The sequence below is a fragment of the Cyprinodon tularosa genome, unplaced genomic scaffold (assembly GCF_016077235.1).
Source record: "Cyprinodon tularosa strain WSP-4 unplaced genomic scaffold, ASM1607723v1 ctg120, whole genome shotgun sequence".
NCBI lineage: Eukaryota > Metazoa > Chordata > Actinopteri > Cyprinodontiformes > Cyprinodontidae > Cyprinodon > Cyprinodon tularosa.
In genome coordinates, this window is record NW_024038004.1 from 73,690 (window position 1) to 95,959 (window position 22,270).

The following is a 22,270-nucleotide window of genomic DNA, read 5'->3' on the forward strand; positions in this document are numbered from 1 at the left end:
TTTTTGTCAAATATTTCAAAGATAGGCATTCTTTTTCAACTTAGAAATATGTCAGAGGCTTTAATAAACATTCTAAAGTAATATGAAGGAAATCAAATCTCATGAGGGTCAAATTATTTTCTAAAACATGTTACCAAATGGTTTATTTATCCATTTATAATAAAGGCAGAGATAAAAAACACAATGTAGTTGGAAAATTATTTCTAAAGTAAAGTAGAATAATTGGATAATTTATACCTGCATTTTCTTAATTGTTATTTTTATTTTTGAGCTATTATGCTGACATATTACAACAACTTTATTTACCGTATTTTCACGACTATAAGGCGCACATAAACGTCTTTTTTTCCCCTCAAAATGTGCGGTGCGCCCTTTGGTGCGGTGCACCCTATGTGTGTTGTAACTGCGACTTTTGAGACCACCTCATTGAGGAGATGATGAAAGAGTGGCTGAGGGAGGTGAATGTAAGGAGACCAGGTGGGTTTTTTTTCCACTCATCACCATCGCTGTTAATCTGTGACTCCATGCGCCCATCTCACAGGTGATGTGAAAAACATGGTGAAACAAATGAATGCTGTGCTTGCTATTATTCAACCGCTCGATATCGGTGTGAACCGGACGCAGCAGGTGCAGCAGAAGCAGCGAGTTTACATGCAAAGTCAGTGGTTGACGCGCGTATAGGCGCAGCAAAAGGTCCCGCAGCGCGTTTTGAGCAGCAGGCGCAGCGCGTTGGGAGCGTTTAAGCATCTGCCAACGCGCTGCTGCTGCTCGATGGAAAAATTGAAGTTTTGCTGCTGGAAGCGCCGCATCAACCAATCAGAGAAGCTGATCTGGGAGCTGACAGCGAGACAGACACATCGCTCTGATGACATATGATATTAAGGCAAATGAAAAGGGCTGGATGGATGAGGAGATGATAAAAGCGTGGCTGAGGCAGGTGTATGTGAGGAGACCAGGTGGTTTTTTCCACGCATCACCATCGCTGTTAATCTGTGACTCCATGCGTGCCCATCTCACAGCCGATGTGAAAAACATGGAGAAACAAACGCTGTGCTCGCCGTTATCCCGGGGGTCTGACAAAGGAACTTCAACCGCTCGACATCGGTGTGAACCGGCCGTTCAAAGTAAGGCTGCGAGCGGCGTGGGAACGATGGATGACCGACGAAGACCACAGTTTCACGAAAAGTAAAACAGTTTGCAGATGGATTGTAGATGCTTGGACTAACGTGTCTGCTGGTTCTGTTGTTCGAGCTTTCGCAAAAGCCGGCATTATTTCTGAGGAGCCGCGCTGCACGGAAAGTGACTCTGACAGCGAAGAAGGGGAGATTGGCATGTCTGATTTAGCGCAGCTGTTTAATTCAGAAACAGAGGATGATGACTTTGATGGGTTGATTAATACTTTGTAATAAATACTTGAATATAGCACAATCATATTCAGTTTTGCTCCCGCTCTATTTTTCTACCTAAAAACTTAATGCAACAGCAGCCTCTGGGCCGGGTCGCCTCCGGGTTCACCGCGGCGGCTGGCAGGTGTTTTTTCATCTAAATAATCTAAATCTTGCAGCTGTATTTGCTGTGATCAGTGGGAATAAAGTAGTTTTAATATGTTTTTAAGTGAGAAAGTCCACCTGAAAACTTAATAATTGCAGTCAGTTCATCCAGATTATCTATTTCTGTCGGAGGCGCTCAGACCCCCACATACCAGCGGTGGGCCTACAGTAGAAATCCCTTCATCAGCAGCCTCTAGGCCGGGTAGCCTCTGGGTTCAACGCGGCGGCTGGTAGGTGTTTTTCATCTAAATAATCTAAACTGCAGGCACCAGGATACCGGCAATAAAAGCGAACATATTCCGTCGGCAGGTTTCAGGATTTTAAGTTAATTTAGGAGTGATCACAGCGCTGTGTCATCTGCGATGTGTCTGTCTCACGGCCAGCTCCCAGGTTTGATTTAGGGCTGCAACTAACGATTATTTTAAAAATCGATGAATCGGACGATTATTTTTTCGATGAATCGATGAATCGGACAAAAAATATTTTTTATATTAACCTCTTTATTCCAAAATAAACATTTTAGACAGAACAAACAAGCACACAAGTAAAGGTTGCTCATTAACTGTACTGGTGCAATATGAAAAATAAATGTTTGTGTTAAAACTACGCAAACTTACATGAGAAATGTAGCTGTACATCCACAAAATATAGGGTACTTTGTTTCATAAAGCGCAAAAAAAGACATTTTTGTTTTTAAAAGCCCCTAAGGGGTTCAAGCAATAGGCCCCCCCTATTTCAACAAATGAGTTTTTTTAGACTAGAAGAGTTCTGCCTTTTAAGACAGGAAAGTATAGCAGTTAAAGTGGCTACTTGAGAAAATACTGAACCATAGAGATAAAAATAGCCCTGTGATTCAAATTATAAATTGTATTTGGAATAAAAATGAGAGAACTAGGGGTGGTAAAAAAAAACACATCCTCCAAAGACTCCAATTTACATGGGAATGTGGCATATAATTAATTGACATATTACTGATCTTGCTGGATTTTATTCTGCTTTACTTCCATAAATTGCAGGATCTTCTTTACTTTATCTTTGCCAGAAGATTTAAACTTTAAAAGCCTTGCCCTCATAATTTGCAAGTTAATTTATTTATAAATTAAATGTAAACGCTGCTTAAGCTAATTCAAATGAAATTAAAAGTAAAATAAGTAGCCAACTTTATCACTGTCTGTAACCTACTAACAAGGTAAGGAAAGCATCAGACGAGCTACCTGAGAAACTAACGTAACGTTTCCCCACTTTAAAACCAAACAAACATGGTGGTTCCGTGCCATGTTAATTTCTTTTGACAAAAGTTGCATGTTACTTTTTTCGCTTTACAAAGCGCAGGCTATTTTAATTATTGTGATCAATTTGCGCCGTCAATCCCGGTGCATGCGCGCTTCATTTGCAGTCTGGAAGCTGAGGCTCTGACTGCAGCACTGAGAGGGATTCCTGCGGGAAAACGCGGTTGGGGTGGGGGAGGCGCCCCACGGCAGAGTAGGAACGATACATGCTTTCACGTAAGAGTCTCCAAAAGTCGCCAGTGACACCGTAAAAAGTCGCCAGATTTGTCGCTAGTCGCTTTTTTGAAAAATGGTCGCTGGAGGGGTCTGAAAAGTCGCTGAGTTGGCAACACTGCACCTGCGGCGCTGGCTCGCTCTGCCGTATTTTTTTTTTCTTCCTCTTTCAGTCAAGAGGCAGTGATGACGGCGCAGCGGATGACGCATTAATCGTGCGACACAACTAATCGATGATGAAATTCGTTGCCAACGCTTTTAAAAGTCGATTTTTATCAATTTTATCGATTCGTTGTTGCAGCCCTAGTTTGATTAATACTTTGTAATAAATACATGAATAATGCACAGTCATACTCAGTTTTGCTCCCGCTGTATTTTTAAATACGCAGTAGAGGTATTTAAAGGTAGTAGAGGACATGTACCTGTATATAAAAAACGCGCCCTATAGTCCGGTGCGCCTTGTGTGTGTGTTAAATACAGAAATGGCACACATAATTGAGACTGCGCCTTTTAGTACGGTGCGCCTTATGGTCGTGAAAATACGGTATGCATAAATTTACATATTTTATATTTGTATATATATTTTCCTTTTTATTGAAAATACAAGATGGACGGCTAGGGTTGGGAATTGAAAAGATTTTCACGATTCCGATTCCCTTTTCGATTCTATGAAACGATTCGATTCTTTTTTCGATTCCAATTTGGGGGGAAAAGGAGAACAAACAGTTTGATTATCAGCATCAACTTTGTTTACTTAACTATTGCACAATCTTACAAACTCAACAAGATCAAGATGTCCACAGGAAATGTGAAACTGAAGTAACATCTGTGTTTAAATGAAAAATGAATACAAGAACAAACTTAATAACCAACAATGTCTAATAACAAATGATGGGATAACAACCTATTTTAAATAACAAAAAATACTAATTATAAAACAGTAGTAGGGAAAATTAACAGTTCTTTTGCAGAAAGATGAGCAAATCTGCCTTTTCTGGAAGGATATGGGATCTTTCAGCGCTTAAGGTGTCTCCAGCCGTGGAGAACACCCTCTCAAATGGTGTGGAGGAAGCCTGCACACAGAGGTAGTTTTCAGCCAGTCCAGATAGCAAGGGCAGCGTATCTTGCTTGTTCCACCACCACAGTGTGGCGCTATCCCTGCAGGGGATGGAGGGCAAGCTTTTATAGAGCTGGATTTCCTGATCCACCCTCTGGGCTAAGGAAAGACGGGGCTTTGATTTACAAAGTGACCGCAGCTCGTTTTCTTCCTCCTCGAATAGTTCTTCCAACTTGCGTAACTTGCGTAAAAAACGTGACGTAAGTCGTGCTCCCCAGAGCCGGCGCTCTAGGCTCTGGTGCTGCGGGAATCAAAAAAAGAATCATTCAGCGAGCTGCCAACAGTGCCATGGAATCGGAAAATACGGAACCGGTTCTGAACAGAAACCGGTTTTCGATTCCCATCCCTATGGACGGCAAAACCTTTTATGCTTCGAGGACGCACAATTCCCAGGCTCTGATATCTGAACACCTCAAGATTCTGATGCTGATCTGAGCAATAATGATGGACAAATAGAAGATCCTGACTATCATCCCAAACAAGAGGAAGATTAAATTTCTTTTGAGTCCATGGTTGAAGTGGAGGAGACTCCAAATACAAGCTCGTCCGCTAAACCACCACCTCTCAAGAAAAGATGTAATGGAAAAAACATTCTGAAAAGAATGTCTGTAACAGAACTGGTTAAAACTCTTGAGCAATGCATACCTCCTGGCAGATATTTGAGGCTCCATGGTGATGCCGTGAAGACACCCTTGCAGTATTTCAAGTCACTTTTTACAGATGAGATAATTCACCATATTGCTCACCACACCAACCTTTACCCTATCCCAGAATTGGGGGATCCAGTAAGACCCATACCCATAATTCACCATATTGCTCTAAAAACTATAGAGGTGTTTTCAAGGAAAAAAAAAAACATCTGTACCCTGTATTGATGTTTAAATAAAAAAAAAAAATACTAAGAAATATTTTTTTCGTTGCAGTATTCTTGGTGTGGACCTCAATGGTGGCTGCACCTTTGAGTAACTCTACTAGACTTTACCTGACTGATATATTATTTATTTCTTTTTCTTTTTACAAGAACTTTGGTTTCTCCATGTTTGGATGGGAGTTTTGTTTTTTCTGATATTTTATGCTACTGGCGTTGAATGCGATGCCAGGAGACGAGAGAGGAACAAGTAATTTAAGCCATCTCTTCCATCAATCATCATGGGCAATGTGAGATCTTTAGGAAGCAAGTTAGAAGAATTTTAAAACATAGCAAGAACCCTGCCAGGTTATCAGGAAAGCAGTAGTATGTGTTTTACTTAAAAGTGGCTCAAGGATCATATCTCAGACTCCAGCTTCAAGGCTTTCTGAACATACAAACAGACAGATATTTAAAGAAGACTGGAAAACTCAAAGGAGGTGGGTTGGCAGTGAACAATAGATGGTTTCATCCAGAACATGTGACTGTGAAGAATTGTAACTGCTGCCAAGATATTGAACTGTTTGCAGTTGCTTTTTTCAGCAATATTACATGCCCAGAGAGTTTACCTTTCTTCTCTTAGTTACGGTTTACATTCCACCTTCTGCTATTCCAGGTGACTGTGGAATATTTGATATGCTTGATTTTATACACCTGTGGTCATGGAAGTAATTGGCACACCTGATTCCAATACATAGGATGGATGAGCAAATACTTTTGGCAATATTGTGTATGTGCAACAGCCATAGATGCACAGACTTTCAGCAGTTGCCAAAGCCTCACCTTTATGGGTAAATATGCGTTCTACAAAAACAACCTACTTTTTTTACTTTATATTTCGTTGTTTAGGTTTTGAATGAAGCTGGGTTTCATCCCATTGAGAGCTGCGCTCTGTTCAAGTTTGGCTTTTAAACACAGAATTATTATGTTTATAGTTTCCAAAAAGTTAACGCCAGTCTTAAATTTTTTTGCTTTATTGTACAGAATGGCGTCTAAAGTGAATAATCTTCTGGGAAAATTGTTAGCCATCTCAAATCTTTTCCATTCAACATTTCCTTATGCTAATGATGAACTTAGTTCATTATATTGACTTTCCTTAAGATAATTCCTGATTTCTTTCTAAACTTACCAGGGTGATGGTCGCTGCTGAATCAAGCGCATTAACTAGCAGAACCTTTTCTTGTTTGATATTTTCAGGAAGAGCTGAGGATCAGCTCGGTCTACTCTGTAGGAGGAGGAAACAGCTTCACGTCTTCTTCCGGTGAGTTTCTGTACTTTTCACTTTGAAAACAACATGTTGAATATTCAGCAAGGCAACTGATTCTCCTGGTACATTTTCCTCAGAAACTTTTGAATGGTGTTATGCGATGTGAGGCTGTAAGAAGTTAATGTCAATAAAGGCAGCTGCACACTTTACAAGAAGCAATTTGTTTTCCCACAGCTCTGTCTTGAAGGTTCTCCCTGCTTGTTCTTTATACGTTGTCTTGGCAGAACTGTTTTTTCCGTGCAGTGTGCCCCAGAGCAATTCTCTTAATAGCCATATGTAATTGCCATCTTTTTTTCATGTGAAATCAATGCAGTAAACTTTTGTGTATTGGATTGTAAAAATAGGCTGGCACTTGTAATGAAATAGGAACATTTGTGTGTAATTAATATTAAGCGTTTTGCTCTCTTCTTCCTTTTCCTTCACTCATCTGAAATATGCCCCCTCTGCAGTTTTTCTTAAGTGCCTGTAATGCAAGCTACAGTTGAACAGGCTTTCTAAATCAGTCCAGGAGCTATGCTTCTCGTTGGGTATAGATTAAGTACCGTATTTTCACGACTATAAGGCGCACCTAAACGTCTTTTTTTCCCCTCAAAATGTGGGGTGCGCCCTATGGTGCGGTGCGCCCTATCTGCGGACGTTGTTGAGACCACCATGAGTATGTGAGAACCTTAAAGGGGGAAGTGTGGGCGTGGCTTGTGTATAAAAGAACAGGTATGTGCTTTATGCAGAACATTGTTGTCTTAACAACCCTGGAAATGGCAAAGAGACACGCCTATGAAGCCCAGTTTAAACTGAAGGCTATCAGCTACGCAGAGGAACATGGAAATCGAGCAGCTGCGAGAGAATTCAATATAAATGAATCGATGGTTCGCAAGTGGAGGAAGCTGGAAAACGAACTCCGACTGGTGAAGAAGACGCAGCTGAGTTTCCGCGGACATAAGGCCAGGTGGCCCGAGTTGGAGGAAAGACTCGAGCGGTGGATCGTGGAGCAAAGAACGAGTGGGGCCAGCGTTTCAACAGTCACTGTTCGACTAAAAGCAGTAAAGCTGGCGGAAGAAATGAAAATTGAAAATTTTCAAGGAGGTCCATCGTGGTGCTTCCGTTTTATGAAACGGTGCAATTTTTCCATCCGGACCAAGACTACAGTTGCTCAGCGACGTCCGGCGAATTATGATGAAAAGCTGGCGAGCTTCCACTCTTTCTGCAGCAAACACATCGCTGACAAAGTCATCCAGCCAAGCCACATCACCAACATGGACGAGGTGCCGCTCACTTTCGACATCCCGGTGAATCACACCGTGGAGAAGAAGGGGACCAGCACTGTAGCGATACACACAACGGGGTATGAAAAGGCGTCGTTTACTGTTGTGCTTGGCTGCCACGCAAATGGACAGAAACTGCCGCCTATGGTGATTTTTAAAAGAAAGACTTTGCCTAAAGAGACTTTTCCAGCTGGAGTTGTTATTAAGGCGAATGAAAAAGGCTGGATGGACGAGGAGATGATGAAAGCTTGGCTGAGGGAGGTGTATGTAAGGAGACCAGGTGGTTTTTTCCACGCATCACCATCTCTGTTAATTTGTGACTCCATGCGTGCCCATCTCACAGCCGATGTGAAAAAAAAGGTCAAAGAAATGAACGCTGTGCTTGCTGTTATTCCGGGAGGTCTGACAAAGGAACTTCAACCGCTCGACATCGGTGTGAACCGTCCGTTCAAAGTAAGGCTGCGAGCGGCGTGGGAGCGATGGATGACAGACGGAGAGCACAGTTTCACTAAAAGTGGAAGGCAGCGCCGGGCAAGTTATGCCACCGTTTGCGGATGGATTGTAGATGCTTGGACTAACGTTTCTGCTGGGACTGTTGTTCAAGCTTTCACAAAAGCCGGCATCATTTCCAAGGAGCCGCCCGGCACGGAAAGTGACTCTGACAGCGAAGAAGAAGGGGAAACTGGCATGTCGGATTTAGCGCAGCTGTTTAATTCAGAAACAGAGGATGAGGACTTTGAGGGGTTTGATTAATACTCTGTAATAAATACTTGAATAAAGCACAATCATACTCAGTTTTGCTCCCGCTCTATTTTTCTACCTGAAAACTTAATTCAACAGCCGCCTCTGGGCCGCGGCGCATCCGGGCTCACCTCGGCAAGTGTTTTTTCATCTAAATAATCTAAATCTTTTTAAGTGAGAAAGTCCACCTGAAAACTTAATTCAACAGCCGCCTCTGGGCCGCGGCGCATCCGGGCTCACCTCCGCAGGTGTTTTTTCATCTAAATAATCTAAATCTTTTTAAGTGAGAAAGTCCACCTGAAAATTTAATCATTGCAGTCAGTTCATCCAGATTATTATCCTGCCTATGTTTTAAGTTAATTTATGCGTCAATAAACGAAGAAGAAGGGGAAACTGGCATGTCGGATTTAGCGCAGCTGTTTAATTCAGAAACAGAGGATGAGGACTTTGAGGGGTTTGATTAATACTCTGTAATAAATACTTGAATAAAGCACAATCATACTCAGTTTTGCTCCAGCTCTATTTTTCTACCTGAAAACTTAATTCAACAGCAGCCTCTGGGCGCGGCGCATCCGGGCTCACCTCCGCAGGTGTTTTTTCATCTAAATAATCTAAATCTTTTTAAGTGAGAAAGTCCACCTGAAAATTTAATCATTGCAGTCAGTTCATCCAGATTATTATCCTGCCTATGTTTTAAGTTAATTTATGCGTCAATAAACTGTATCAGAGGAGTAATCACAGCCCTGTGTCATCAGCGATGTGTCTCTCACGGCCGGTTCCCAGGTTTGAATAATACTTTGTAATAAATACACCTTGCAGCTTTATTTGCTGTGATCAGTGGGAATAAAGTAGTTTTAATATGTTTTTAAGTGGGAAAATCCACCTGAGAGGACATGTACCTGTATATAAAAAACGCGCCCTATAGTCCGGTGCGCCTTATGTGTGTGTTAAATACAGAAATGGCACACATAACTGAGACTGCGCCTTTTAATCCGGTGCGCCTTATGGTCGTGAAAATACGGTACTTGATGGGGGGGAAAAAAAAAATTATTTTCCATTCGAACTCAAGGAAAAGAAAAATTTCTTAGTTTTTGTGGCATCTTTTATAAGCTTTAGACTCAGATCGTACTTACACTAAAGCTTCTATCATACTGCTAAGAACTGCTAAGGATTAGTTGTTGTTTAAAAGATGGTAAACTTACCTTGTGATCCACTATAATGGCATGTTTGATTAAAAACTACATCTGGGATCACCAAAGGTTGTGGGCAGAATAAGCAACTGGACTGGTTATAACAACAAAAAGCACGTAAAAAATGTTTGGTCCAGGTCTACAGGCATGCAATTGTTACAGGCTTTTTTTTTTTTTTTTTTGAACCGTTTTTAAATTTCAAATGGAATGATCAGTTAAGATCAATCCTAAACTGACTTTCCAGAAGTCTGCTAGTAGGTAAAGTGTCGCATGAGTTTCCTGAAGTGAACAAACAAGGTGGAAGAAGGGTTTCCAACTGGGTCAGGAACACCAAACATTCAGCATGTGTGGGAGACGGTTTTCTTCTTCCTTAACATCACTGTCAAAATCCTTTTTTAAATGGAATTTAAAAAAGGAAAAGCTGTAAGAGGAACCCAAAGGTCATGCAACATCTCTGCTCTTTAACCGACCCTCTGTTAACTTCAGGGCTACGTACAAACAAAACATGAAGATGCTGCTACCTTAACTTCATGGGCTTGTAATTTTACAATTTTTTTCTTCAATTTAGCCAATTTGGGATTAAAAAGGGAGAAGTTTTCTCCACCGTGACATTAAAAACTCATTGCCTGGTATCACAAACTGTTGCTACTGGTTGTTTAGGCAGCAAATTATTAGGATCAGGGTACAGTAACTTTAGCAGGTTGCTTTCCTTTTAATAAAATTAGCATTCAAAACTCCATTTTGAATTTTCCTATTGTCCTATGAAAAATGTATTGAATCAGAAGCTCCAATTAGGACAAAAATGTAAAAATAAAAGTCTGAAAGTTCTTTTCACTGCACAGTACTTTAACATGTTTCTTCAGTGCTGCTTGATCAGCTCTGTTAGAAAGTTTTTCTACTGTATCCAGAGTGAGAAGTATGTACACTCACCTTCTAATTCACACCCTTTTCCTTCCTTTCTTTCCTTGTTTGTTGGTTTTATCTTTACCCCGAATTTACATTTCATAATCATTTTCAGAATCCATGCGAATAGCTTGTAAAATAATTAAGTTTATTTTTTTCTCCTTTTTTATTACTACCAATGCCTGCAGTCATTTCAGCCCCAACCCCGACGCATATTTTAATCCCTGGTAGAGGGGCGGTTCTCCAGGCCATGGCTTCCCTCCCAGTTAGGCCACAGCTTCCAGTACAATCTTCGATACCCACTTTGACGGCGTTCCCGCCACGCCCTCCACCACCTGCCGTTCCTGGCAGCGTTCGCTGCAGCGGCTGTGCCAAGGTAGTGTGAAAACATGGGTTATATTTTTGTGGAAGTGGATTTTTTACACCGCAGATCTTTCTACCGATCTTTTTGTACCTTCGAAGGAGATGACTGTTTGTTTTTAATATTTTCTAGGTTTTGCTGAAAGGACAAACGGCTTTCCAAAGAAAAGGCTCAACGCAGCTCTTTTGCTCCACGGTCTGTCTGACAGGCCATCTTCCACCAATTGCTAAGGTTCGAACGTGTGTCCAATGCAACAGGTACGTCTTGTTAGTGGCGCTAAGGCTTTTCTTCCTAATGTTGTGACTCTAAATATATTTACTGTTTATCCCTAATCTATTTGCTATTTGACTATTTCAGTATTGTTTTGTGTCTGACCTCAGAAATTACATTGAGGGGTTTGTTGTTTTTTTTTTACATTTTACAGCTCTAGGGGCTGTTTTTTTTTTGGACAGTAGGCTAAAAGGAAAGTGGGTATGAGAGAGGGAGAAACATGCAGCAAAGGACCACAGGCCAGATTCAAACCCGAGTCAGCCGCGTCAAGGACTAGGGTCTCCATACATGGGTCGTGTGCGCTAACCACTGCGCCACTGAAGCACGCCCTTGTTATGGTGTGGAGGAGGTCAAACAAACCTTCATTATGTTTTCCAACAATGTAAACATTTGTATAATTAAATACGTAAACGATAAATGTAAACATTTCTTTCAACGACCATTTGCGTCATAGCTCTAGAGATCAGTGGCCATAGCCTGCAACACGTTTCGGCGTGGCTCAGTGCCAGGCAAACAAAGCGACGGGTGTGTGTCCGACCATGGATCCCAGAGGAAAAAAAGGAAGACGCCTGATGAGAACAGAGGATTCAAAGAAAAGACTCATTAATTTGCTTTCATTATCAATGCAGAGGGATTGTCTGCATTTTTGCTTTTTTAATGAGAGGTTGTCAGACAACAGAGTGAGTTCTTGGAGAAGCAGAGTCTAATATATCCACAGGATCACAGAGAGTATAGCTGAAGTCGCTGAGCTGTTGTAAATTCCCAGGAGCAGACGAAAGAGTTCACGGGGCAAAGATCCAGCAGCGCAGTAACGGAAGCACAGAACCTGACTGACAAGGTGTTGGGTTAGTAGTGACTGAATACGAAAAGGCGGGGAAGAGCTAACTGAGGGAGGTTCTTGTAGAGAGGCTGGCAGGTGGAGTGAGTATAGACTAATTGGTGCTTGACAGGTGTAACTAAAGGCTGAGCTGTGTAGAGGAGGTGGTGCTGGAAAATAACACAAGGTGATAGCCAGGCCAAAACAGAACCATGACACTGACTATAGGGTGAAGTTTGGATTAAGGATAAATGTTAAAAATATTATTAATCGATTAAGAGCTGAAAAAATGTATTGGATTAATAGATTATTGAAATATTTGTCAACTAATGTAGTAATCGATTAATCTTGAACTGGAGCATAAAACTCTAAAACATGGCTTAGGCTGACAGAGAAACCCACTTAGAGCAGATATACCAAAAAAAGATATTTTGCATTTTAAGATAAAAAAATATATATATCTTATGTCAATATTCTCTATCCGGCACTCCACAAGTGAAAAAGATTTTGTTTCACCCAGTTTAGTTATGTAAAAAACCTTCTTCAAGGAACCTTTTGCTATCTAAGTATTAATGATTTGATAAAATATTCAACAGATTTGCAAAAACATACACTATATTGCCAAAAGTATTTGCTCACCCATCCAAATTATTGGAATCAGGTGTTCCAATCACTTCCATGGCCACAGGTGTATAAATTCAAGCACCTAGGCATGCAGACTGTTTTTACAAACATTTGTGAAAGAATGGGTCGCTCTCAGGAGCTCAGTGAATTCCAGCGTGGAACTGTGATAGGATGCCACCTGTGCAACAAATCCAGTCGTGAAATATCCTCGCTCCTAAATATTCCACAGTCAACTGTCAGCTGTATTATAAGAAAATGGAAGTGTTTGGGAACGACAGCAACTCAGCCACGAAGAGGTAGGCCACGTAAACTGACGGAGCGGGGTCAGCGGATGCTGACGCGCATAGTGCGAAGAGGTCGCCAACTTTCTGCAGAGTCAATCACTACAGACCTCCAAACTTCATGTGGCCTTCAGATTAGCTCAAGAACAGTGCGCAGAGAGCTTCATGGAATGGGTTTCCATGGTCGAGCAGCTGCATCCAAGCCATACATCACCAAGTGCAATGCAAAGCGTCGGATGCGGTGGTGTAAAGCACGCCGCCACTGGACTCTAGAGCAGTGGAGACGCGTTCTCTGGAGTGACGAATCGCACTTCTCCATCTGGCAATCTGATGGACGGGTCTGGGTTTGGCGGTAGCCAGGAGAATGGTACTTGTCTGACTGCATTGTGCCAAGTGTAAAGTTTGGTGGAGGGGGGATTATGGTGTGGGGTTGTTTTTCAGGAGCTGGGCTTGGCCCCTTAGTTCCAGTGAAAGGAACTCTGAATGCTTCAGCATACCAAGACATTTTGGACAATTCCATGCTCCCAACTTTGTGGGAACAGTTTGGAGCTGGCCCCTTCCTCTTCCAACATGACTGTGCACCAGTGCACAAAGCAAGGTCCATAAAGACATGGATGACAGAGTCTGGTGTGGATGAACTTGACTGGCCTGCACAGAGTCCTGACCTCAACCCGATAGAACACCTTTGGGATGAATTAGAGCGGAGACTGAGAGCCAGGCCTTCTCGTCCAACATCAGTGTGCGACCTCACAAATGCGCTTCTGGAAGAATGGTCAAAAATTCCCATAAACACACTCCTAAACCTTGTGGACAGCCTTCCCAGAAGAGTTGAAGCTGTTCTAGCTGCAAAGGGTGGACCGACGTCATATTGAACCCTATGGATTAGGAACGGGATGTCACTTAAGCTCATATGTGAGTCAAGGCAGGTGAGCAAATACTTTTGGCAATATAGTGTATTTAGTACCAGACTTTAACAGATTTTTAAAACCCAAGAGTCTGTTTTCCCAGGAGCCTTAGGAGAGGGTTTTTAGACCCAATTTTCATTTTGATCTCTATCTTGGTTTTAATGATTTGAGGGGAAAAAATAGTTGGCCAAAGTTTTAGACACAATTTTAATTGGTTAGCTTTCATCAGAAGAACAATAACAAAGCAAATCTCCCATGGTTGGTCCAACTTTGTGCTTTTTTGGCTTTCAATGTTTAGAGAAAACTAGACTTCTTTAAGTTTGTGGTTCTGACCCCCTCTCATCTCTGAGTTTTGAAGAAATCTCTAAACAGCAGCTGTTGAATTGGTTAAAAACTTACTAAGCAGACTGGCTTTTAAATTAGGTCCCTGGATGAACAGGAAAGGAAATGCATCAAAAATATAAGTGATGCTGAGCAAAATATAAAGAAACAACAAATATCTTTGGTGATTTCCACAGAAAAATAATCATATATAAAGTTTTGTTGAAAAAAGCGAACTTCTTCTATGATTCGTTCGACTAGGCTCACTGGGTTCTACGGTCTGGTTTGTGTTTGGAGTCTGTTCAGTTGAAGCATGTGCTTCCTGTGGAGGAGACATCAAAATGAGCTGCTCAACCAATCAGAAGCAGACATGGAATAAAAAGAGCTCTACTTTTCATCAGATGACTAGTAATAACCATTTCTTCCTCCCTTTATGGTTTGCAGGGAGATAGTTCAGCCCAGAGACATGGTCACAGTCCCAGCAGAAGACGGCACAATCATGCCTTTTTGTGGCCAGTTTTGCCTGTCTGTATTCAGACACAAGAAGAAACACGGGGATAAAGTATTAACTGATAAACGCAATGAGAGGAAGCCTGAGAAGCCACCTGAAAAACCAGTAGAACGTCTGCCTGAAAAACCCTCCTGTAGTATCTGCAAAATCACCAACAAGGTACGATACTGAAGGAAGAGTATAAACATAAAATCTTTGCTTATTGTAAGGTTTGGTGGATGTGTTTTGTACTTTAAGGAAATGTAAACATTGGATGAATATGATTTTTTTTCCCAGGTCACTATTGCCTCTTTTGGTCTCCTTGCACGTTTTATAGCTTTTTTTGTTTTGTTTTGTTTTGTTTTTCCTTTTACAGCAAATTGAGCATGAGGTCACCCATCAAGGAAAATTGCACCGACTCTGCAGCGACTCCTGTTTTCTGACCTGGCGCAAACTGCGTCAGGTGGCCATGAACTGCTGCGAAGGCTGCGGACTTTACTGCAGCAGCAAGTCTGGTTCCTGTCAAACGCTGACGATTGAAAAATCTCAGCTCAACTTCTGCAGCTCCACCTGCATTGGCACCTTTAAACAGGTTTGTTTCAGAAGAACTAGAATCCAATATAATTTCTGTCTCTTACAATACCCTGTTAAAGATTCTTAATCATCCAGGTCACAGTTATTGCAACAAAGTAAAAAAAAAAAATCCACCGGAGTTTGTTTCCAAGATTGAAGATATTTCGCTTCCCATCCTGGATGCTTTTTTAATTCAAAATGTCTGGATTAGCATTAAGATTTAAGCTAAGATCTCAACAACTCCCCATTCCTAAGCGGCAGACCCATTCTTCCAGTTCAATTTGCATGTTTTCTAAGCCAAAACAAGGCCTTGTTTTGGGCTACTCTATAAAGCTTGGAACTCCACACTAATTCTGACATTTTGAATTGAAAAAGGTTCCTGGATGGGAAGCGAAATGTCTTCAAACTTGGATGCAAAGTCCATTATTTTTTTGTTTTTTTCTTTACTTTTATGGAATGTTTCTTGCAAATCAAGTTTTATTGTAACAACCATATATATAATATATTTTTATGAAAGATAATATATTTTTTTTTTTTTATGTAGACATGCAGAAAGTCTACAGAGTGTGCCAACTGTCGCAAGACAGCTGTGGTTTCCTCTACCATCATGGAGCGGGACCAAAAGGGTAAAGTTCAGCTGTACTGCTCTAATGCATGTGTGGAACAGAGTCACCCGGCCCAGCATAACCTCACAGGTACGACACGGCAAGCATTGCCGCGTTAGTCGGACGTAAAGACAGAAGCTTTAGGATTAAAAGTTACTGATAGTTTAATCTGTTGCAGGTACTCCTTTCCCTTGCGGTCAGTGTAAAGTTCCTGCGGTTCCTCAGTACCATCTCGCCATGGTGGACGGCACCATTCGGAACTTCTGTTCCTTAGCCTGTGTGACCACATTTAGGGTAATTATCAACATAGTTTTGACTTTAAAAAGTCCGGATGAAAAAATTTTAATGTCCCATTTTTTTTTTTTTTTTTTATGCTCACTCTTGTATTTTTTTTTTATTTTTTTTTCTGCAGAAATCTTCCCTTTCATCTCAGCCTGATCTGACCAATGGAACCGCCTCTCTCAGGGATCCTCCCAGTAAAGATCTTCCGAAGCCAGGAACCTCTACTGCAGCCACCGGAGCCACATCAGTCCCCCCCATTCCTCAGGATTACTCCTCCTCAGTCCCGTACCCTGGACACCATACCAGCCACACATCAGTGCCCCCACTAGTGCCTCCTCAATCGGCCGTGTCCACTCCTACTGTCCCTGGACAGGCCCAAGCTAGATCCCCCCTGGAGCAGCCTCTTAAACCAGTGGAGGATGGGCTCAGTGATGCCGTCAAACTCACCTGCTATCAGTGCAGCAAAAAGTTCAGCAGCAAGCCACTACTTCTCACCCACCAGGTGAGAAACATTTTGTCATACATACATTTCTTTTCAAACAATATTCTCCCTCTCAATTGCCTTCGCTTTTCCTCTCCAGGGTCGTATTTCTTTGTTCTGCAGTAAAGGGTGCTGTGATCAGTATAACATCCAGAAAAATGTCCTCACCATGTGCAGCTGCTGCAAAGAGGAAAAGATCCTCTATGAGGTCACCAACCTCGGTCCACAGGATGTGTTCTTTTGCAGCGAAAGTAAGTTAAAAAAAAACATTTTTGCCCATGCAAAGTGCTGCATTCAAAACCCTGAAAAAATTTCACTTGTTTTTTAAAATGCATATGATCAGAATTTAGCCAATTTCATTTTGTTTTGTTATCTGGTAGCAGTTATTAAATCGACAGGATTTAACTGATTGGAACAAGTGGGGACAGAAAACTGAAGGTTTTTAATCTAGAAAAAGTGTAGAATTCTGATGAAAAGTAAACTCGGACAATTCATTGAAGAGTGTTGTTGTTCCTTTGGATGACTTCTTCCCCTATTTTAACCCACAGATTGCAAACAGACCTTCAAACAGGATCGCTCCCTGCGTCCCTGCTCCTACTGCTGTAGCCTCGGACAGAAGATGATGATCAGTCACTATGGAGGGAAGATCGAGGAGTTCTGCAAACCTCACTGCATGTCCCAGTACACCGTGCTTTACTATGGAGTAAGTAAAGGACATGTGTACACAGAGCACCAAAAAAAGATCTAAGGATCAGATCATAAAATGTTAAAGGAAAAACAGCAGCAACTTGTTTTCAGGAAAAAACTTCCCCTCCTTCTAAATATTTTTGTTTAAAGTAGAGTATCATTTCTATTTTTAGATGTTTTGGTAAATGCTGTGTGACTGGGTATAGCAGGTCTGTTAAGCCCAGCTAAAATTATTCAGAATAAGGGCCGCTGTCCACAGACCTTGAAGCGTTTTACAGAGTAACACAAGGCTTAGGTTTGGTCCTTATCACTTGTATAAATTCAGTCGTTGTTTAAAACTATCTTCAGGAGGCCACTGATATTTTTAATCTATTTTGCTGTTTTGCTTATAGTTTTAGGCCATATCTGCATCCCTACTGTTAGCATGAGGCAACACATGGAACCTACAGAGGTTTCCTCAGCAGTCGATATCATGGAAAACGACTGCCGTTTGCCACAGAACGGCAGAACTGCTCGGTTCTGAACTGCTCTCTCACAGATTAAAACAGTTTAGCTCAGAGTGAATGACTCGGAAGCCCAAAACTTTACCCATCCCATATCAATATGCATATCTAGCACTGTCATTAAAGCTTTTTTCTTTTTTTCTTTTTTTTGCTTTTTTTTTTTTTTGCTGTTTAAATTTATAAGATATTAGATTTAGTTGATTTTTTTTTTTTATATGGTAATGTCAAACATTGAAGGTTTTCCCCCTTGTAACAGTCACCAAGGTGAGGTTTTGGTGACTGTTGTAATTCTGTGCATCTGCAGCTGTTGCACATAAATTATATTGCCCCAAAAATTGAAGACTAGCTGAGGGAAGTTAGGGATTCCCATATTTACCAGGGACTTGGCACTGGGGCAGGATGTCCTTTGGGTTCTTTTTCTTCTATAATCTTGTTTTATCTCTCTCTGGTCAGATGGGTCGGTGCGATGGCTGCAGGAAGCAGGGGTACATGAACGAGAAGCTGCATTGCTTGGGCTCGGTCTGTAACTTCTGCAACATGTCCTGCCTGCTGCAGTACTGCTCCCTTCACTTCGAAACAGGTCAACACACTACCAGCACCAACGGCACAGCAACTGCCCCACCTGTGCCATCCGGTAAATTCTCTCAGTAAATTATACCTCAAGTTCATTAGAACTCAAAGACAGTGGTGTTATTTTTATTTTTTCGTTGAAATAATGTTGTGCAGCTCCAGTGCAACCTCATCACTCCACGAAGATGAATCCCGTCATCGCAGATGTCGTCTCCTTAGCCAACGGTTCAGCCTCTCAGCCCAGTGGGTCGGCAGATGCAGCTCTGACCGGTCAGTTTACCGATGCTGTTAGCAGTGGTCATTTTTTTGTTCAGACAAAAAAAAAACCTGGAGAAAGGCAGTTTAAGGCTTTTATTAACCCACTACTGTGGTGTTAAATTTATTTTTTACATCAATTTCCTCCCATTAATATGCATAACAGGTGTATTAACACTGGGATTTCATAGATTTGATATTTTTTGGTCATATACCTAGTTTTATTAATTCTCCAAAATTACCGATGATGTTCTTTGTTTTTTGTCCACTTTTAAATCCCTAAAACTTATTAATAAACTAGTTCAGCTGGTGTAAAGTAGCTGCTATTGAGTTGCTCTTTATGTTTCTAACATTACGGTCTTATCTCTGTTTTTTAGGAGAGCTTCCAACCTCCAGCGTAGATGGAAAGAACCTCGATCACGTATGACTTCCATCCTTTTTCTCCTATAAACAGGCAGCTCAAACAGAAAACATGCAGGGATTAAACACACTCACTTTTTCCTTTTGCAGAATAATATCCCAATAAAATGTACAACAATACAAACATTAATTTCAGTGCATTTATTCAATTTAGGATGAATCTTTCTCAGATTTGTGTTGATCTTGTTTAGTCAGAAAATGGCAACTGTATCAGAACTGCTTGACTAAATTTGTCATTTTTTACTGTTAAAAGTTTCAAAGAGCTTAACGATTATGCTTTACATTGAACAAATATTCCCCTGTGTGAAAAGAACTGGTAGAACCTAAATTCAAAGGGTCACAATGAATGTAAAGGGAAAAACATTTCCTAAAGAAAAGCTCTTACAGTGGTTGTTGAAATGCTATTGTCTTCAACTCATTGTGCACATAGTAAAATAAATCATTCAAACATCGCTCTGTTTAGGCTGCATTCTTAACTGTTATAATACACTAAAAGTGGTGATTCTTTACTCTCCATGTGGTCAGTCTGGCTGGCTATGCTGGAAAAGATCTGCTTTTCTCTTTGATCCAATGTTGCAAAAATCTAAGTGCAGAAAGGCAATAATTTTTTTATTTTTCCAACTTAAGTTGGGTTCAATATTGAATTTCTCAAACTTTTGGTGCGAGTCTATGCTAATGCAATATGAGATTGACTTGTTTAATGTTAAGTGAATATCTTTGATGTATTAAGATATTTTTTTTAAATGCAGAGATTATAATCTGTATTTGCCTGATGAGGAAAAAATTGTGTTTTTAATGATTGTTCATATTTTTTTCTGTGTGATGCCTTCAGGCCAGCACACAGACTGACGCCATGCGTGCGCCGGCGCCACGCCGCCGACAGATGAAGAACAAGTCTGTTCTGTGCCGACCTTTCACTGTGGACCAGGAAATCATGTGCGAGCTGCCGTCACCTCCCGCAGAATCAGAAGGTAGCTACATTGAAACACATTCAACCAGTTTTATCCTCTCTGACAGCTAAACATGTAGCAGAGAAGCTCAGGAGAGACTTTAGTGTTTACCTGTGTTACCTTTAGGAATGTAATGGGATGTACCGGTGGCTGAATGTTCTTTTAGCACATTTATTTAATCATGTCATGAAACAGTGGGAAAACGCTTTCCTTAAGAAACTAAGTTTATTCTAATTTTACAGCTTTGGGAAGGCTTAAGGGTTTAAAGTTTTAAAAGTAGAAAGTTTTATTTTTACCTAAAATGATACTTTGCAGGCACTTCCAGGCAGTTATTCTAGCTATATCCAGCAGGTGGTCATCTGAATGAGGAGATATTGACTCCACTATGTGGAGGGTCTAAGTTGCCTCAATCCAATGAATGCAAAAATGCTCCTTGGCACTAAATTTGGTTTTTAGAATGTCTGTTCTGGACATTAATGCATTTGTGGGATGAGCTAAAGTTTAATCTCTGTGCTGCTCAAGAAAAACATTTAATTTCCTCTCTGCATAGAGGTGAGAGCAGAGTGGGTCTGTTCTGAAGGCTGCAAGTATTTCCAAAATCCCACAGCCTGCCATTCTGGGTCAGAAAAAGACACCGTGTTGTTTACTGGACGCCCCAAGCCCACTAATTTTATTTTATTTTTTTTGCCCTTTTACTACCTTTGCACTGGTTAAGTGGTGTACTGCCCACTGTATTATCAAAGAAATCTGTACCAGTGTCAGCATTAAGTATTAATACCTGCAACACTTGTTGAGGCTTGTCTATGGAGACCTGCCTCAACGTAGATTGTTTTAATAGGCAAATCTCTTCCTTAACCCTTAATGCGTTTTCAATGCAAATGCGGCACCAATTACACAGAACTAAACATTTATTTATATTCCAGAAGAGGAGGAATGCCTGGTATTGATTCCAGCTTCAGGTTAACCAATCAGATAGTGGCATCTATTAGACAAGCCACAATCCCAGTTTAAAATACCTTGGGTCCACAATAGGGCTGAAACTGATTATTTTGCTAACTGATTAATCTGTAGATAATTTGTTCATTATTAATAATCAGAAAGCAAAAAGGCGCTTTAAAGATTTTATATAGAAATAAAGTTAAATCTTTATCACTCGAGTTCTGGGTAGAGCTTATTCAAAAATGCAAACAGTTTGTTTTGTACAATTTCAGCATAGTTAATACTTTGAGTAGCTTTTTCAGCTAATGGGATGTGAGTCTGTATAATCCTATTAACAATTCATCTATTACTAAATTAGTTTATTATTTTCAATCTTCTATTATTTTGATTAATTGTTTCAGCCTTACAGCAAAACATGACTTAGTTCAGTAAATAAGGAAATGATTTAAAGGATAAAAATAATCTAAATATTTAGGAAGGAAAATAATCTCAGTAATCAGACTACTCTGCTCTTTAGATATTATTTCATTCATGATCTTTGGTACTAATATTGCAAACTAGTTTTTTTTATATGTAGGATGCTTTTTGATATCATTCAATATCCTTCTGGGATTCATTTGAAATATTTTAATAGTTATTTTAACAATTACACCAGCTCTGCTAGATGGCTCCTTGCAGTCCAACCAACCATCCAGATCGCCAACAAGGTCTCCGAAGCTCCAGGGGGAAACCGACCCGAATAAGCTCACGCCAGCTCGCCTGACGGGGCGCCACTTCCTGGGTAGAAGGGAGGCGGATTCCATCTGCATGGTGTGTTCCCAGCGAAGGAAGAGAAAGCTGGATGAAGAGGAGGCGGGTCGGAAGAAGCAGAAGATGGAGGGTGACGGCGGTGATGAGCCAGAGGAGGAGCGTCACAATTCTGATGGCGAGAAGTCTGAAATAGACTGTGGCAGAATGGAGAGACAGACACAGTTTTACTGTAAGACATGTAGTGAAGAGCCCAGCCTTTGCCCTGTGCCTTGTTTTGAACTATACCACACAGAACCTAACTACGAAGCGCCAGGTGAGCCTACTGAGTAACCAAAAGACTGTAACTTACACCAATAAACCTGTTTTAAAGCTTATTGATGCCGTTTTCATGTGCTGTCTTCAGTAGTGGGAATACATACTGACTTCTGTCAGGGGTTGAGTTTGTTTCTCTCTGCAGCTTCCTGATCTGCTGCTTTCAGAAGCCTTCCTCCTGCGCTGAAAACTGCATCTTTAAATATTCCAGTTTTCACACTACTCAGTCTGTACTGATCCCAAATCACAGTGTAGGCCTGTTTTTTTTTTTCCTTCATCTTAAATATATTTTATTTATAAATACAGGGATCCTACAGTTTTGGAAAATGAGGAATGTATTTGTTCATTTTTTGCAAAATTCTGCAGTTTGCAGAATTTTTTCCTCATGACGCCTCATTGAAAATATGACCAACAAATTTACTAAAAAAAAAAAAA

General features: G+C 40.8%; 1 protein-coding gene across 5 annotated transcripts in view; it reads left to right on the plus strand.

Moving 5' to 3' along the window:
• Nucleotides 1-22,270, plus strand: part of LOC119774632 (zinc finger MYM-type protein 4-like) — a 29,632-nt gene extending 7,362 nt beyond the window's left edge. For all 5 annotated transcript variants that reach the window (XM_038272280.1, XM_038272285.1, XM_038272254.1 and 2 more), the window contains 15 exons: nt 6,274-6,337; nt 10,619-10,815; nt 10,933-11,057; nt 14,463-14,688; nt 14,885-15,100; nt 15,626-15,776; nt 15,865-15,980; nt 16,099-16,470; nt 16,550-16,700; nt 16,998-17,152; nt 18,093-18,273; nt 18,366-18,479; nt 18,842-18,885; nt 19,717-19,855; nt 21,429-22,270. In XM_038272280.1, coding sequence (XP_038128208.1) covers nt 6,274-6,337; nt 10,619-10,815; nt 10,933-11,057; nt 14,463-14,688; nt 14,885-15,100; nt 15,626-15,776; nt 15,865-15,980; nt 16,099-16,470; nt 16,550-16,700; nt 16,998-17,152; nt 18,093-18,273; nt 18,366-18,479; nt 18,842-18,885; nt 19,717-19,855; nt 21,429-21,853 — 2,676 coding nt within the window. In that variant the 3' untranslated portion in view covers nt 21,854-22,270. The remainder of the gene's footprint in view (nt 1-6,273; nt 6,338-10,618; nt 10,816-10,932; nt 11,058-14,462; nt 14,689-14,884; nt 15,101-15,625; nt 15,777-15,864; nt 15,981-16,098; nt 16,471-16,549; nt 16,701-16,997; nt 17,153-18,092; nt 18,274-18,365; nt 18,480-18,841; nt 18,886-19,716; nt 19,856-21,428) is intronic.